Genomic DNA, 16,903 nt, shown 5'->3' on the forward strand with positions numbered 1-16,903 from the left:
TTATATGGCAATTGAGAATGAAGCTGGAGATATTGTACACCAACTTCCATTATGCTGGTATTTCCCAACGTGTGAAACCAAGCTTGGATATTTGTGGGAATTTTTGAATGGACCAGGGAATGAGCATGTATATTTTAACAAGGATAACTTTTGTAACTCAATCAGAGCAAGTGTATGGATCTGGAGAGTGGCACAGTGTGCCCATGGGAAAGTCCTCAGGATCACTCCACTTGGCATTTTAGTGCTGAGGGCAAAGCCAAAAGTAACTAGAATTATTAGGCCAGTACATTATGTCTGTTAATGCTTGTAATTTCCTGTTTTGTATGATAAAAACTTTTCTTCTTAGAAACTGCGAGTTTCTAAGAAGAAAATCCCTGCTACTTTTATATCAGACCAACAAACTCACTTTCAGTTGAAAAGTATCTTTTATAAGGGTCTATACATCCTACAATGGACTCCAAATCAGATTTTTACAACTAAACTGTTGCACTGCTAGTGACTTTGGTATGGTGGTCCTATATTTCTCTTGAAAAGTAGACTACAAGATACCTGGAACTGAGATTGAGTTAACAATTAATTAATCCCAGTCTTTTAGTTTTTATTGTTTCAGTGTGGCTAATAGCAATGTATTGACATGATGATGATAATATCGTTATATAGCATATCCCATAAGTCCAGTTCCACTGAAGAACTTGGTTATTTTGAAAAATATATTATTTTGCCATAGGCACCTCTACGAAGTCCTAAGAATCATTCTGGGAGACCCAAACTATCAACACGATATCTATCATACCTCTCCTTGAAACCATTAACAAACAAAGAACCTACAACTAACTCGGGCAACCCATTCCACTCATTCACCACTCTGAGCAAAAAAATCTAGTCCTCACAATCTTGCTGGCTACATGCTTACCCAACTTCCAGGAATGACCTCTTGTTCTTCCCCCTCTAACCAAGTGAAGAAATATTTCCCCTACATCAATCCTATAAAATCCTTTAAGTAATTTAAATGTTTGTATCATAACCCCTCCCCTTTTTTTTTTTGCCTATCAATCAACTTTTGGAATTCACAAACCATCAATGTGCCCTCATATGGAACATTCCACAGAACACTCACCATCTTGGTCACTTGCCCTCTCCACCACTTCCTCATTCCCAATGAAAACCAGGTGAACCAAAAGTGAACACAGTAAATAATTTAAATATGGTTGTATCAAGACTTAATAAAGAGGAGTGATAACTCCCTTATCTCTGCTGGTTTGTGTATTCTTCAATAACCAAGTAATCCTATGAGCTCCTGGCTGCTTTAGCAATATGACCTCTAAACTTCAACTCTGTATCTACTACTACCTCCAAATCCCTGACTTCACCAATTTTCTGGAGTACAGTTGTTTCAATGTATACAGCTTGTAATATTGGATACCAAAATTCATAACTTTACACTTCTGCACATTAAATTGACATCATTATGTTTTGCCCATATTTTCAGCCTATTTAAATCATTCTGCAGGCTCTCTACATCACTTGGATTAACTATTACACTGCCCAACTTTGCACCATCAGCAAACAACTGAATATTTCCTTTCAAGTTATTTCCTGTATCATTTATATACAAACTAAACAGTAATGGTCCAAGAACAGAGCCTTGCAGCACACCACTTGCCTTCTCCTTGATTCTGCTCCTCCACATACTACCTTTTATATTTGTCCAAAATTTGATATTTGATCATCATGTAGCCACCCTTCCCACCCTTTTATCCATATCACCAGTTTCATATCTATCCTCATTTGTTGAAGTGTGCCTAACAGCATACCATGTTGTATTCATTCTAACAACCACCTTTCAAAATTCAGCAAGATCATCATGTAGCTATTTCATGTATCCAACTCAGATGTCACTCTATTGTAAAAAGTTAGATTACTAAGGCATGACCGACCAACCCTTCACAAAGCCATGCTGCCTGTCATAGGGTATCATATTCTTATCCACCCATTCTTTAATTCTCTTTCTGACCACTTCTGAGATATTGACTGGTAATTTGCTGCTGCGGTCTTAGAATCTCTGTTATGCAAAGGAATTATTCTGCCCTCTTTCCACTCCATTGGAACTCTACCAAAACCAAGCCTAGTCAGAGGTACTGCCAGTTCCTCTACACATTCCCTTAAAACACGAGCCGATATCCCATACAATCTTGATGGGGAGGAGGTAGAGAGAGGATCCAGAGGCGAGTGACCAAGATGATAGCTGGTCTATGGAATGAACCTTACGAGAACAGGTTGGATATCTGTGGGTTACAGAAATTGGTTGATAGGCAGAAAAGGAGTGATATGATTGAGACATTCAAATTACTGAAGGGTTTTTACAAGATTAATTTAGAGGAAATTTTTCAGAACAGGTCTGGTGATGGGAGAACTAGGGACCATCCATGGAAACAAGCAAGAGTGTAGTTAGCAAAGGTATTAGAACTAGGTTTTATACTTGGAGAGTGGTGAATGAGTGGAATAAGCTGCCAGATAGGTGCCATGACTACAAACGAATTCAAGGCAAAAGTATGATAGATACTGTGCGAATGCCAAATAATTGTTCTTGATATGATTTTAGGGCCTCTCTCAATGAGTCTAAGGACTCCTTGGAGTTGCTCGTAATAACAATAATAATAAAATCCCACAGTTGTATTTGCTTTCAGATTCTGCAATATCTTAAGTACCTCCACTTCATCAAAAAATATAGAAAAAATGAACATGGGAAAAGATGTTGCAAATCATGTTTCGATCTCAAGTGTGAAATTTTTAACTTAAATGAACCATCTAACAGATAAGCTTAGGTGTTGATGATTATTCATGACTTATTTTTAACGGTATTAACAATACCAAACAAACTCTTTTATTAAAGGATGTTTTGTTAACTGCTTATATTTCACTGAATTTCAAATCAGCATCATCAGAGCACAGCATGTATACGAGACAGTGAGTAAGTGAAACAATACAATTGTAATAGACAAAAGATCCAGAATCCTATTTTCGCAGCCTCTAATGTTGTTAAAAACAAATGGAAGACAGATGGAAGAAAATGAATGTACTATTCAGTTGTTACAGATCCAAAAGATCATTTTTTGAGTCAGCGATGGCTATGAAGAATTCTCCAAACCCGAACAAATATGGTTGCATTAATTTGCCAAAAATGTGGGAGTGCTATCTTAAGAGCAACCCCCACATAGGTGTATTTTTTTTTACAACATTAGAGGGTGCCAAAATAGGACTCTAGATCTCGTCTATTATAATTGTATTATTTCACTTACTTACTGTTCACGTATACAAGCTGTGTTGTGCTCTGATGATGCTGATTTGAAATTCAGAGAAATATAAGCAGTTAATAAAATATCCTTTGATAAAATAGTTTGTTAGGTGTTGTTAATTATTATTATGTTATTTTTATTATGTAACACCTCCAAGGAGTCTAAAGACTCATCGAGGGTTTGTCACCTCCAGGGAGTCCAAAGACTCATTGAGGGAGGGCATCTACTCTACAGCTCTGCTTCCACCACTCACAATCCACCAATTGACTGCAACTACACCAACACCACCTACTGCCAGCCACCACTAGTATTTCCACAGACGATCACAAACATCCATGCCCATGGTGGGATTCAAACCTGCGGCCTCTTGACCGAAGAGCAGACAAACTAACCACTCAGCCAGCCAGGCTGGCCATAGAGAAATTCACAGACATCCGTGACAGGACCGTTAAAAAATAAGTGAATATTAAATGAACCATTATAGCATTATCCTCTGAACAAATTAGCATTACAATCTATAAATTAAAGATGCCAAGAAATTAGATTTTTGGTTTAATCCTTTATCCAAGTGTAAGCAAACAAAGATTTTGTGTCTGAAGTCTTTTCAAGACTGGCTCAACTCGTATATAGAAGCTGATGACTTCACATTACTTGCCTTAGTATCTTATAATGTAAAGCACATCTCCTTACAGACATGTATAATGCTATGCATTATAGGAAGGGTAACTACTCAGAGAGTTTCCTGTGATAACAACCTTGGTTTTTATCACAGGATTAAAACACTCTGGATTAGACACAGCTGGAAGTTTTTCCACTTAGTTATACTATAAATTAAAGATGCCAAGATTCCAACAACTTTCTCTAATCCAGAGTATTTTAATAATAAAGTGTGACACCTTCTCATATATGGAAATATGACTTCTGCATTACTTCAACCTTGGTATCACCTCTGGGTATGGCTCCTCTGAATGAGACCTCAATAAAGGTTGAAACCTGTCTGGGTAATGACCCTTACCATAATGCATGGCATTATACATGTCCGTAAGGAGATGTGCTTTGCATTATAGGATACTAAGGCAAGTGATGTGAAGTCATTAGCTTCTACATACAAGTTGCCCAGTACTGAAAATACTTCAGGTGCAAATTTTGTTTGCTTACACTTAGATAAAGGATTAACCCAAGAATATAATTTCCTGGCATCTTTAATTTATAGTATAACCAAGTGGAAAAACTTCCAACAATAGCATTAAAATCTGTTTTAAATTAGTGTAAGCTGTCATGTAGAAATTAAAGATGAAACTCAACCTTAGACAAAAATAATTTTAATTGATATATACTGTTTAGAATTAGGGGTGCTTAAGGGTCAAAGCTGTATAACTGAGAGGAGACCTCCACATAGCCTTTAAAGGAATGCGGAGAACCGACCAGGGCTTCTGACCTAATGTCCAATCCTCACCTTCTCGTGGTGCACCCTGTTGGGTATCTACTTTGATACTGAACGAACGAGGATGGGCTGGCAATTTGGGATTTAGCCGACCAAACTGTATTCTTATTGGTTAAACCAAAATAAAAAATGATGGTACAACATGACAAAATTTCATGCCGGCTGGGGCGTCGCCCGGTTAAACAAGGCCCCCGTTGTTTTCGCCAGGGAACCAGGGCGAACAGCGAAAAGTCAGCTACTGGAACAAATCTGAAAAAAAAAAACCCAACTCAACATCACCAGAGTTAAAGATCGGCACTATCAACGTAAGAAGCCTGAATGGCAAAGAAATGGACCTAGCAGAGGAATTAGATAAGTACCAGATCAACATAATAGGGGTGACTGAAACAAAAAAGACCAAAACTGGTGAGATCTTTCTGAACAATAAATACAAAATGTTATATTCAGGCAATGACAATCAAGGAAAAGAAGGAGTAGCCATAGTAATCAACACAAAATACGAGGCTAATCTTCTTGAATGGCAGTCAGTCTCAAATAGAGTAATGTGGGCAAATATGAGAATGGGGAACTGGACAATGAGACTTATTTGTGCCTATGGTCCTACAGAAGGTTCTACTAAGATAGAAGTGGAGGAATTTTTTGACGCTTTAGAAAAAGCAACTGACACAATAAAAAAGGAAAGGTTAGTCCTTGTTGGGGATCTAAATAGCAGAGTAGGAAATGATTGTGAGACATACAAAAATATTTTGGGAAAATTTGGAGAACAGAGCAAAGCAAATAATAATGGCAAATATCTGTTGGATTTCTGCTCAGGACATGGACTGGTTATTACTAACACCATGTTCCAACATAAAAATGTGCACAAATTCACATGGAGAGAAGAGGCTAGGAATAAGAAAAGTCTCATTGACTATGTTATTGTTGATAGTGATGTTTTCTCCCTGGTGCAGGACACCAGAGTGTACAGAGGATTTGAAATTGGAAGCGATCACTATTTAGTCTTGAGTAGGATAAAATTGAATTTCATATTGAAAAGAATAACATGTAAGAAAGTTTTAAAGCAAATAAAAGTTGAGCAGCTCTCAGATGTGAACTGTAGACTAAAATACAGAAAGATTATTGAAAAGAGAATGAAAGAGTTTGAGAACAGGAATCAAACCTTGGAGATTCAGTGGCAAACTGAAGAAAACATTGATTATTTCTGCCAGAGAGGCATGTGGTGAGGTTGTGTGCAAGGATAAAAAAATCAGAACTCCCTGGTGGACACAGGAAGTTAAAGAGGCAGTGAAGGAAAAGAAGAAAGCATATCAAAAGTTCCTGGCAAATAAGTCAGCTTTTACTCTTACAGAATACAGAGACAAATGTAAGAAAGCTAAACAGTGTGTAAAACTAGCTAAACAAAAGTCATGGGAGGACTTTGGCAAGAATATAGAAAATAAATATCAAGAAGGTGGCAAAATATTCTGGAGGTTGTTGAAGAAGCTTAGGAATGGAGGAAAGAGTGCTGTAAAAGGAGTTAGAGATGATAAAGGTGACATGAAAACAGGAGAAAAAGATATCCTTGAAGTATGGAGTAATTACTTTGAAAAACTGCTAAATGAAACAAGCAGTGATGACAGCACAGTGATAAAAAACACTGACCAGGCATGCAGTCAGGAATACATATCCATACTTGAAGTAGAAAAAGCCATCAAAGGCTTGAAATGTGGAAAGGCAGCAGGAGTAGATGATATTCGAGCAGAAATGCTGAAGTATGGTGGTATAAAAGTCTTACAGTGGCTGCACTGCATAGTTCAGAAAGCCTGGACTGAGGGACAAATTCCCGATGATTGGAGTAGAGCTCTCATAGTACCCATATATAAAAAGGGAAATAAAACTGAATGTGAAAATTACAGAGGTATTTCCCTACTGAGTGTTCCTGGCAAGATCTATGCAAGTATACTTGAGAAACGGTTGAGAAGAATTGTGGAAGAAAAGCTTGGTGAAGAACAAGCTGGATTCAGGCCAAGTAGAGGCTGTCAGGATCAGATCTTCACTTTACGACAAATAGTCGAGAAAGCATGGGAATATAACAAAGATCTGTATTTAAGTTTTGTCGATTTGGAAAAGGCATATGACAAGGTGCCAAGAGAGAAGCTATTCAATACGCTGCAGTTATATGGTGTCAATGGGGCATTATATCAAGCAATACTTAGTCTTTATTTGAGTTGTAAGTCAGCAGTTAGAATTGAAGGAAGTAGAGGAAGATGGTTTAATGTTAAATCTGGTGTGAGACAAGGTTGTACATTATCCCCTCTGTTATTCATTATCTATATGGATCACATTATGAAGGAAAGTGGTATTAAACATGATATCAAAATTGGAGATGTTAATGTCAGCTCTTTGCTTTATGCAGATGATGTTATACTTCTAAATAATCTGCTACAAGTCTGCAAGATTCTCTGACTAAATTGAATAGCTGTTGTAATAGATATGGTATGAAGGTCAGCAATAAAAAGACAAAGACAATGAAAATAGGCAGAATCATTGAAAATGTCAACTGTGTTGTGAATGGAGAACCTGTGGAACAAGTAAAACATTTCAGTTACTTAGGCACGATTTTAACTGAAGATGGTAAATTAAATATAGAAATAGACAACAGAATCAGCAAAGCTGGTATGGTGGGAAGTCAACTGAATAAATTCATATGGAATAAGAGAGAAATTAGTCGGAACACTAAATTAGCTGTATACAAGACAGTGTTCAAACCAGTTTTAACTTATGGATCTGAGAGCTGGGTCAGAAGTAAAACACTTGACCAAAGACTAGAGACCGCAGATATGAGAGTCCTGAGAAAGATTAGAGGCGTGAATAGATGGCATCAATGGCAATATCATATTAAAAATGAGGATATTAGGAAAGAACTTGACATTGTCAGCATCCAGGAATGCATTAGCAGAGCTAATCTCAGGTGGTATGGTCACTTAAATAGAATGGGAGAGAAAAGATTAGCAAAACAAGTGTTCTCTGCCAGGTTGGCAGGAAAACGACCCAGAGGAAGACCAAGATATAGGTGGATTGATACGGTACAAAGTGTGTTAGACGATAGAAATATAAGATCTGATAATGTTGGAGTCTTGACAAGTAACAGACTGATTTGGAGGAAAATTGTAGATAGGAAGTTAGTAATGATGTAAATTTTTCATGTAGTACTGTCATATCCTGTACACCCCTTGAGGGTACATGGCAGGAATTTGATGATGATGATGATGATGGTTAGAATTATTTCAATGTAAGTTTGGGTTTTCTTCTTTAACTGCTACAAAAATTTATATATATAGTTATGGTGGTACAAAAATGATTTGGTAACATGTAACACCCCCCCCCCCGTATATGGAAACACTGCAGTAATTTTTTACTACTGATTTATCTACATACAAACATATATACCCATCCATGCAAGCACGTACACACACACACACAAGTATATTTGCATGATGATCAATTTATTAAAGCTTTGTTAAATTAAAGATTCCACAAAACAAATAAATCTGCTAATGCCTTTTATTCCCCAAAAGGAGTAGGTGAGGCCATTTTAATCCTACCTTTTGTATTATTTTCTGATAGCTGGTCTAGGACTATCAGTAATTTTAGGCAACAGCGAAGCAAGTAGAGCCAACTGTCACCATCTTGTAATCCTTAATACTTTATATTATTTTCTGATATAGTGCAAGTTCTATAGTTGATTTTCTTAAAGTTGTGGGATAAAAAACCTGAGCTTCAAGGAAAAACCTACTTGCTTGCCTCAGAAATCAACTTGGGAAGAAGTCAAAGAAAGACTTAGAAAAGGTTCTAATCAGCAACTACAATAAATTTCTTTCATATGGTCTTGATAGCAAACCGCTGTAAACATCCAGCTTACTGTTTATTATTAAGAACATATGAAATATGTATTGCAGTTACTGTATAGAATAGAAACATATTCCTTTTTTTTTCTCATGTTACAAAAATTATATATTTAAGCAAAAAATATTCAGATTTTTGTAGCTTTAAAGCAAAATGAGATATATATTTTCTTTTCTTACTAGGCCAAAATTGCAATCCATTCTTGAATGGGGAGAAAAAAAATTCAGCAGAAGATAGAAATGTGGGGGGGGGACACCGCTTTTGCTACAAAAAAAAAAAAGAAAACAATGCATAGCATTCGCAAATTTCACCAAGAGGTCAAAATTTAGATTTCAAACATATACGCATAATTTTCCCAAAGACATATGGAGAAGCAATGGAAATTTTCATGTTAGATCAACATTGCAAACTGATATACCAGATGGAAATATACATGCATTTTTGTTTGCATATCTAAAAAAGGTTTCATTACAGAGAAATACCTACTGTGGATTTAATATAAAAAATGTAAAAATTAAAAATCATTCTCCAAACTGCATTCATTCAATCTCAGATTGTAGTATTATCATTCTGAAACATTCCATAAAATACTAATAAAAATACCCCACTGTTGAACTCATGCAATTCTAATTCACATTTTAAAAATAGATAATAAAAATAACCTCAAAAACTGTAGAAGAATAAGTTTATTAAAGAAAGAATTTCAGAATAGCAGATGGTTCCTGCTTCATCTGTTATACACCATCTTAATGTCATTATTTATGAGTTGAACATTTGTGGAATGTTTCAGATTTCAAACATATACACATAATCTTCCCAAAGACATATGGAGAAGCAATGGAAATTTTCATGATAGATCAACATTGCAAACTGATATACCAGATGGAAATATACATGCATTTTTGTTTACATATCTAAAAAAGGTTTCATTACAGAGAAATACCTACTATGGATTTAATATAAAAAATGTAAAAATTAAAAATCATTCTCCAAACCGCATTCAATCAATCTCTGATTGTAGTATTATCATTCTGAAACATTCCACAAATGTTCAACTCATAAATAATGACATTAAGATGGTGGATAACAGATGAAGCAGGAACCATCTACTATTCTGAAATTCATTCCTTAATAAACTTATTCTTCTACAGTTTTGGAGGTTATTTTTATTATCTATTTTTAAAATGTGAATCAGAATTGCATGAGTTCAACAGTGGGGTATTTTTATTATTATTAACACATGAAATATCCCTGGGGTCCCAGGACTTACAGCAAGAGGCCACTACTACAATACATGATCCAAGTTGAAAGTTTATTTTTCACTTGGTTAGAGTATAATAAATTTAGTTTAATCCTTTATCCAAGTGTGAGCAAACAAAGTTTGCACCTGAAAGTATCTTCAGGACTGGGATAAGGTGGTACAACACCAGGACCCTCCTTGCAAAGGTGGAGCAAGCTACCAACACTCCTATCTCAGTATCTCCCATAATGCAAAACACATCTCCTTGCAGATATGTCTAATGCTATGCATTAAGGGTAGAGATGACCTGCTAATGCTTCTGCCTGGTATCTCCACTTGGGCCTGGCTCCCACTGAAGAGACCTCAATAAAGGTCGAAACTAGTCTGGGTTGTGGCCTTTCCCTTAATGCATAACATTAGACATATCCGCAAGGAGATGTGTTTTACATTATGGGAGATACTGAGATAGGAGTGTTGGTAGCTTGCTCCACCTTTGCAAGGAGGGCACTGGTGTTGTACCACCTTATCCAAGTCCTGAAGATACTTTCAGGCGCAAACTTTGTTTGCTCACACTTGGATAAAGGATTAAACTAAATTTATTATACTCTAACCAAGTGAAAAATAAACTTTCAACATCTTTCTCTAAATCCAGAATAATTTATTAAAAAAGGGTGACACACCATTTGGCAACTCCTATAGGTAGAGATGACCTGCTAATGTTTCTGCCTGGTATCTCCACTTGGGTCTGGCTCCCACTGAAGAGACCTCAATAAAGGTCGAAACTAGTCTGGGTTGTGGCACTTCCCTTAATGCATAACATTAGACATATCTGCAAGGATATGTGTTTTGTATTATAGGAGATACTGAGATAGGAGTGTTGGTAGCTTGCTCCACCTTTGCAAGGAGGGCCCTGGTGTTGAACCACCTTATCCCAGTCCTGAAGATACTTTCAGGCGCAAACTTTGTTTGCTCACACTTGGATAAAGGATTAAACTAAATTTATAATACACGATCCACTATCTGCATGGTCATCTACTACACACTATCGGACACTTCTAGTAATTGTATGCAGTGTGCTTCTTTTACAGGAAGAAACCCTTCTAACTTAACATGAGACTGGCTCACTCACGTCCAATTTAAAAAGGACCTGCAAACATTCCTCTCATGTTGAAGAATAAACTACAGGCCTCTTCTCAGTCTTTTAAAGGTGCATTGGGCCCATACATGAGAGGTTGGTAGATCAAACTATAGTACATTAGTAACGTGCATAATTAGTACTGTGCATGTCCCATCATTCTTTCACATTCAGTACAGAAGCACTTTACTTTCATTCTACTAGTGTATATATATTTATATCAATGTAAGAAAAGTTTGGTTCAAGTATTTCCTGTATATTTTATTAATTCCACTGGAATTTTATCTTTGCATGATATATTCCATTTCTCACTTCATTTAAGTTTTGTAATGTTAAATTGGGGAGAGAATATTATCAGTTACATTTTCTGTTCATTTTTGAAACTTTATTGTATTAATTTTATTTAGCTGGGGCAAAAAAAAAAGATTTCAATACCCTTTAAATAATTTTAAAAGATATTCTAGTAATTTATTTTTATCATGGTTTATAATAATAATTATCCACTACTGGCATTACCTTTCAAATGCCTATGGCTTCTTTGGGTTGTGTTCTTTGGTATTGCAATTCCATCTTACATTCTCTCTCATCTTCTAATTTTCTTAAGAAAGCCATTTAAGATATGCTTTTTTTAATTATTATATTCCATAATGCATTGCATTATACATGTCCGTAAGGATATGTGCATTATAAGATACTAAGGCAATTGATGTGAAGTCAATAGCCTCTATATATAAGTACCCTAGTAATGAAGTGATTTCACACAGAAACTTTGTTTGCTTACACTTAAAGGATTAAATCAAGATATAATTTCTTGGCATATTTAAAAAGGGACTGTTATAGAATTAATGTTGAAGAGAATGGTGGAAGATTGGTGGTGGGGGTGGAAACATAAGGTCATCCCTGGAAGCCACATAAGGAGGGAGTGAGAAGTAGGTTTTTTTTAATGGAGAGTTGAATGACTGGAATGCATTGTCTGAGAGTGTGGTGTCCACAGAGAATATCAACGTGTTTAAGGTGTGGTATGATGAGCTGTGTGTGTGGGTATGACAAAATGGCCTCCTAGATGAGCCTACGGCTCCATGGGGTCTTGGGATAATAATAATAATATTCAAAGTCCTTGATTTTACTTAATTTTTCCACTTTTCCCCTAGATTCTTACGTTATTTTATATCTAATTCAGGTTTTTAATCCAGCCTTCTTCAATTTTAATTCTTGTCCTTAATACAAAGTCCTTATGATTTGTAGTAACAGTTTTAGCTTATTTATTCAACATTAAGCTACCTTCTTGGTGAATAAGAACTAAAATGTTGAAATTACTATGAAAAGCCCGAGGAATTGTTCTCGGGCTTTGGTCATCTACTTTCAAATACCTTTGAAACTTATAAAATTGCAATTAACTGAATAAGTCGTATCATAAAAGTGCTAATATCAGCCGACAATCGTATAGGTAAAGCTATACCAGAAAATCATAGATATTTATGAATACCTTCAAAATACAAACATTCGTTGTTCGCTGATCCTAGTTTATTACATTAATTGGCATCAATACCCTACAACTTTCAGACGCGCAACTTACTGATGCAACGGTATGGTAACTGCATCAGAAACCTTTCATTTAAAAAAAAAAAAAAAAAAATCACCCGCATTTTACCTTGCTTTCCTTTTTCAAGTCTCCTAACTGCGCTATCTGAATTCCCTGACGATTAGCCCATGTTTTAAAATCTGTGCAGGCTCTACAAGGGCGCTTTCTGCTGCCTGTAGCATACACATCCTCCTCTTCATTGGAGGCAGACATATTGAATTTTGCGTCCTCTATATTTTGAAAAGTCGTGCTGATATTCATGAAATTTATCCAAAGTACCTCATTCAATAAAGTTATATCAAGTTATGAGAGTTCGATCTGGTAATAGCATCAGAAGATCTATCTATCTATAACTGAAATAGCAACACTACCTCCGATTTGGGAAGTTGAACATACAGTCTTCTCCTGGAAATTTCAGTCAAGAAAGGGTTTATGCGGACTACAAAGCTGGCTATTATGAAGTCGACTTGGAGCAGTGCCATAACATGAGAAACTAGATAACTAGATGGAATGAATGTCATTAGGATGGGAAATGGTCAAGGATTATTTGAGGAGGCAATATCAGCGTGCATACCCAGGGTCGGGACGATTAACTGAATGGAGATTAAGTGGATGACAACGATACAAATCAGGAGCTGCAAAAAATGAAAGTATTCTAAGCATGCCCATGAGCAGTATAAACTACAAGCAAAAAAAAGTAAAATGGTATGCTAATGAAGGCCAAATCAAATATCGAGAGAAAGTTAGCTAAGCAGGCCAAAGTAAATCCAAAAGAGTTTTTTCGTTACGTAGCAAGTAAGAGAAAGAATGATTATGGAAAGATAAATTTACTCACTGCTAGTGGTAGGAAAATGACAGAAACAGAAAAAAAATAGTTCAGTTAATAAGGCATCACTTTGCAAGGGTATGTCATCTAGGTGGACTTTTCCACCAGTCGCTTTTTTGGCTTCATTTTTATTGTTCAGCAAGGATAGGTTGAATCATTAATAGCTTGCTTCTTAGTCACGACGAGCGCGACTTGGGTGGTCCTTCTGTTCGCTAGGTTAATGCTAGCATAGCTCTAACATTATGCAGGATGAAAGCTTTCTTGCAACAGTAAGGTCGTATTTTTTTGATGTAGGGAGGGGATATCAATCATATTTTGATCTTACTCAAATCAATCACTCAGTATTTTAAAACATAACTTCAATACAAGAAATCTAAACAACATTTGTTTATTCTTATCATAATCAACGCAATGCATTATAGTTTTGAATTGTTTGGTATATAACTAGTAAAATATACGTAACGAATAATATCAGAGAGTCAGTGAAAATGTGTGATAAAGTTTATTTATAGTGTGCAAACGTGTAAAGGTATGACTTGATTTGAACGTGGTTATGCATCAAGAGTATGAAATGTGCGATTAGGGTTCGAACATTTCTAGTGTGTCCGTGAAAGGCAAAGAGCAAGTTTTACAGCAAGGCGAACAGATCGAATATCTAATTACAAGAAAAGGCCTGAATGTAATCTCCTAAGTCTATATGAAAATGCCAGGAGCATCCGAAACAAAGGAGATGAGTTCGTTGCTTTATTTAATATGTTGCAGCATAAGATTGCTAACATTAGTAAATCCAGCTATCAGAATCACATACGTAACTGGATCGAGTGTAAAGGCTGCTGTGCTTTTAGGAATGACACAAGAGATAGAAAAGGAGGGGGGAGGGAGTAATACTAATGATATCAGTGGACTTGAATCCGGTTAGGACAGAAACGGAGGGAAATAATAATGTTCCATGCAATGTCTATGAAGCTCCGAATGTGGCGTATGCCGATAACGGCGCCATACAGCCCGAAAATGAGTGTCGTTATTTCAATTCTAGTGACCGAGTAATGGAACATCTATCTTTTTTTTTTCGACGAATTAATGAGTAAGTCGATCGCTTTCACGGGAAGTCGGATTTTGTATCCCGGACACTTGGGTTTTCGTCCCGAAAAATGAACAATCGACCGTTGAACCAGCACTATTTTCAGATAGTAAATGTATCATTAGGATTAGGTACCATGAGATGGAAGCACTTGTCAACCGCCCCAATTTACCGGATGCCAGTGGCGTAGCCAAGGGGGCGGGAGGAGGGGGAGGTCCGCACCGGGCTGCACTTTGCATTTAAGAAATCTTGCCATACTGTCTATAGAACAGCAACTGAGAGACTTCGAGAAAATGTCATCGACGATTTTGCTAAAGGAAAAGGAAGAAAAATAATATTTTAGAATTTTGGAATTTAAGTTTTACTTCAAAAATAAATATAGTGTTTTTAATTTATTTCTCTATACGTCGTTTTGACTTTTTCTAGTATTTTTGGTGTGTATTGAGAGGGGCGACAAACTCAGGGACCTCCCTGGGCGGCAAAAGCTCTAGCTACACCACTGTCGGATGCTTTGTATAAAGAGTGAGAGTTTTGGTCCAGATCTCTCTGATTGGTTGCCAGTGGAAATTGAAATCTCGTTATCAATTTCAATTGAAATTGAAAATAGTCTCCAAAAGTAGATAGAGCTATAACTGCCTGGCCTACTCGTTACTGGAAAATAAAATGCGTTAGCTGATTTTTGTAATTTTTATTTTTGGGATTCATCTAGTAGTGAGTATAAGGCTAACTGGTGTGAAGCGGAGCCAAATCAGAGAACATTTATGGTTTCGTGTTGCTGCAGTGTTCGCGGTTTTCAATTGCAGGGGGACGACGAAATGCATCGCTAAATTACTCTGATCGGTACTAAACAAATGAAAACAAATTAAAGTAACTTTCATTACCTAAATGTTGATTGGGTAGAAGAGAAATCTCGTGATCAATATGCAGCAGAATTTATTGAGTTGCTGGACATGGCCACAAACTAGAAATTATGACCATCTTAGAACAGTACCCACTTTGCTTTTTTTCTATGGTATCAGATACTCGATGGGAAAGATATGAGAAAAGCGTGGGAATATTTGAACAAAGTGCTTAAATGAGAAAGTATCTGTATGCATCCTTAGAGTTTGACGTATAAAAAGAGTGGGTGAAATGAATGTGCTTATTCAGCAAGGAAACCATGAAAGAGACAATCTGGAAGAAATATCGTGAGTTTAAAGTTAGAGGAGTTATCTAATATATAAAGTGCAAATCAGAAGAGTAACGAGTGCTGTGCAGAATACTAAATCAGAGTACGAAACAAAATTGGCTATGCAAGCTAAAAGCAAACTAAAATAATTTTATGGTTATGTTGCAAGTAAAAAAAAATGGATGTTGGTAAATACTCGAATGAATATATGGCACTATTGTGTTGAACACTGATGAGATTATTCAGTTAATGAGTGCTGGCTTTGCTTGGATATATCAATCAGGTATTTTAGCGAAGACACAGACACACGATGATTAAAACTCAATGGCCCTTATGGGAACCAACACTGCTAATCATCTCACACAATACAGAGGGCCTCTCATCTGTAAAATAAGACCTTATTGCAAAAATGTGTAATGAACAAAAATGTGATGTTTTATGTCTACAGGAGACACACAAAGAATCTCAACATCTCAGACTAATCAAATTGCTGGAATGAAGCTCAAAAGAAATACCACATGAAAAGTATGGAAGTGCTATTTCACTCGGCAGGAGCTCTAGGTTACAGGATGCCTAATCACAAACTAAAATAATATAGAAATTCTTGGAATTGACCTGGATAACATCAGTGTTTTCTCAGTATATAAATCACCTAGTATAACCTTTGCTTTTGAATTGTCCCACTACTTGACACAAATGAAATCTGCTATTATTATAGGTGACTAAGGTGAACAGTCATAGCACACAGTGGGGTTATAGTGAAACAAATGAGGATGGAGGGTTAGTTGAACAGTGGGCTGAAAGTAATCAAATGAATCTTATACACGATCCTAAACAGCCATCATCATTTAACAGCGGAAGATGGAAAAGAGGTTATAACCCAGACCATTGATTTGTTAGCAATAGAATAGCTAATCTGTGCACTAAACAGTTACTTGCACCAATCCCAAGTTCATAACATAGACCAATAATGCTGCAAGTTTTTCCACCAGTCCCACTTAAGGAGATCCCACTTAGAAGCAAGGGCGGCTCATACATAGGTGCTATGAAACTGCAGCACCCCCAATTTTTCTCGATATATAAATATATTTATTAATTTATTTATATTTGCTTGTAATATTTAATTTTATCATCAGCAATCCTATACGATTCTCCTGTTTTCTATAAAAAATTATAAAAATCCATCTTGTAGCACTTAGGAGGGCGAAGGACGCTAGCAGCGCTGTGTTTACCACAGTGTCATATT

At 36.3% G+C, this 16,903-nt stretch overlaps 1 protein-coding gene across 1 annotated transcript in view; it reads right to left on the reverse strand.

Annotated features, from left to right (window-relative positions):
* Positions 1-12,795, reverse strand: part of Alr (Evr1_Alr domain-containing protein Alr) — a 47,825-nt gene extending 35,030 nt beyond the window's left edge. The window contains exon 1 of the mRNA XM_090398065.1: positions 12,652-12,795. Within this exon, the coding sequence (XP_090254191.1) occupies positions 12,652-12,795 (144 nt within the window). The remainder of the gene's footprint in view (positions 1-12,651) is intronic.
* Positions 12,796-16,903: the final 4,108 nt, after the last annotated feature.

The sequence above is a fragment of the Typopeltis vanoorti genome, chromosome 9 (genome assembly GCF_054136105.1).
Source record: "Typopeltis vanoorti isolate ZY-2024b chromosome 9, IOZ_Tvanoo_1.0, whole genome shotgun sequence".
Lineage (NCBI taxonomy): Eukaryota > Metazoa > Arthropoda > Arachnida > Uropygi > Thelyphonidae > Typopeltis > Typopeltis vanoorti.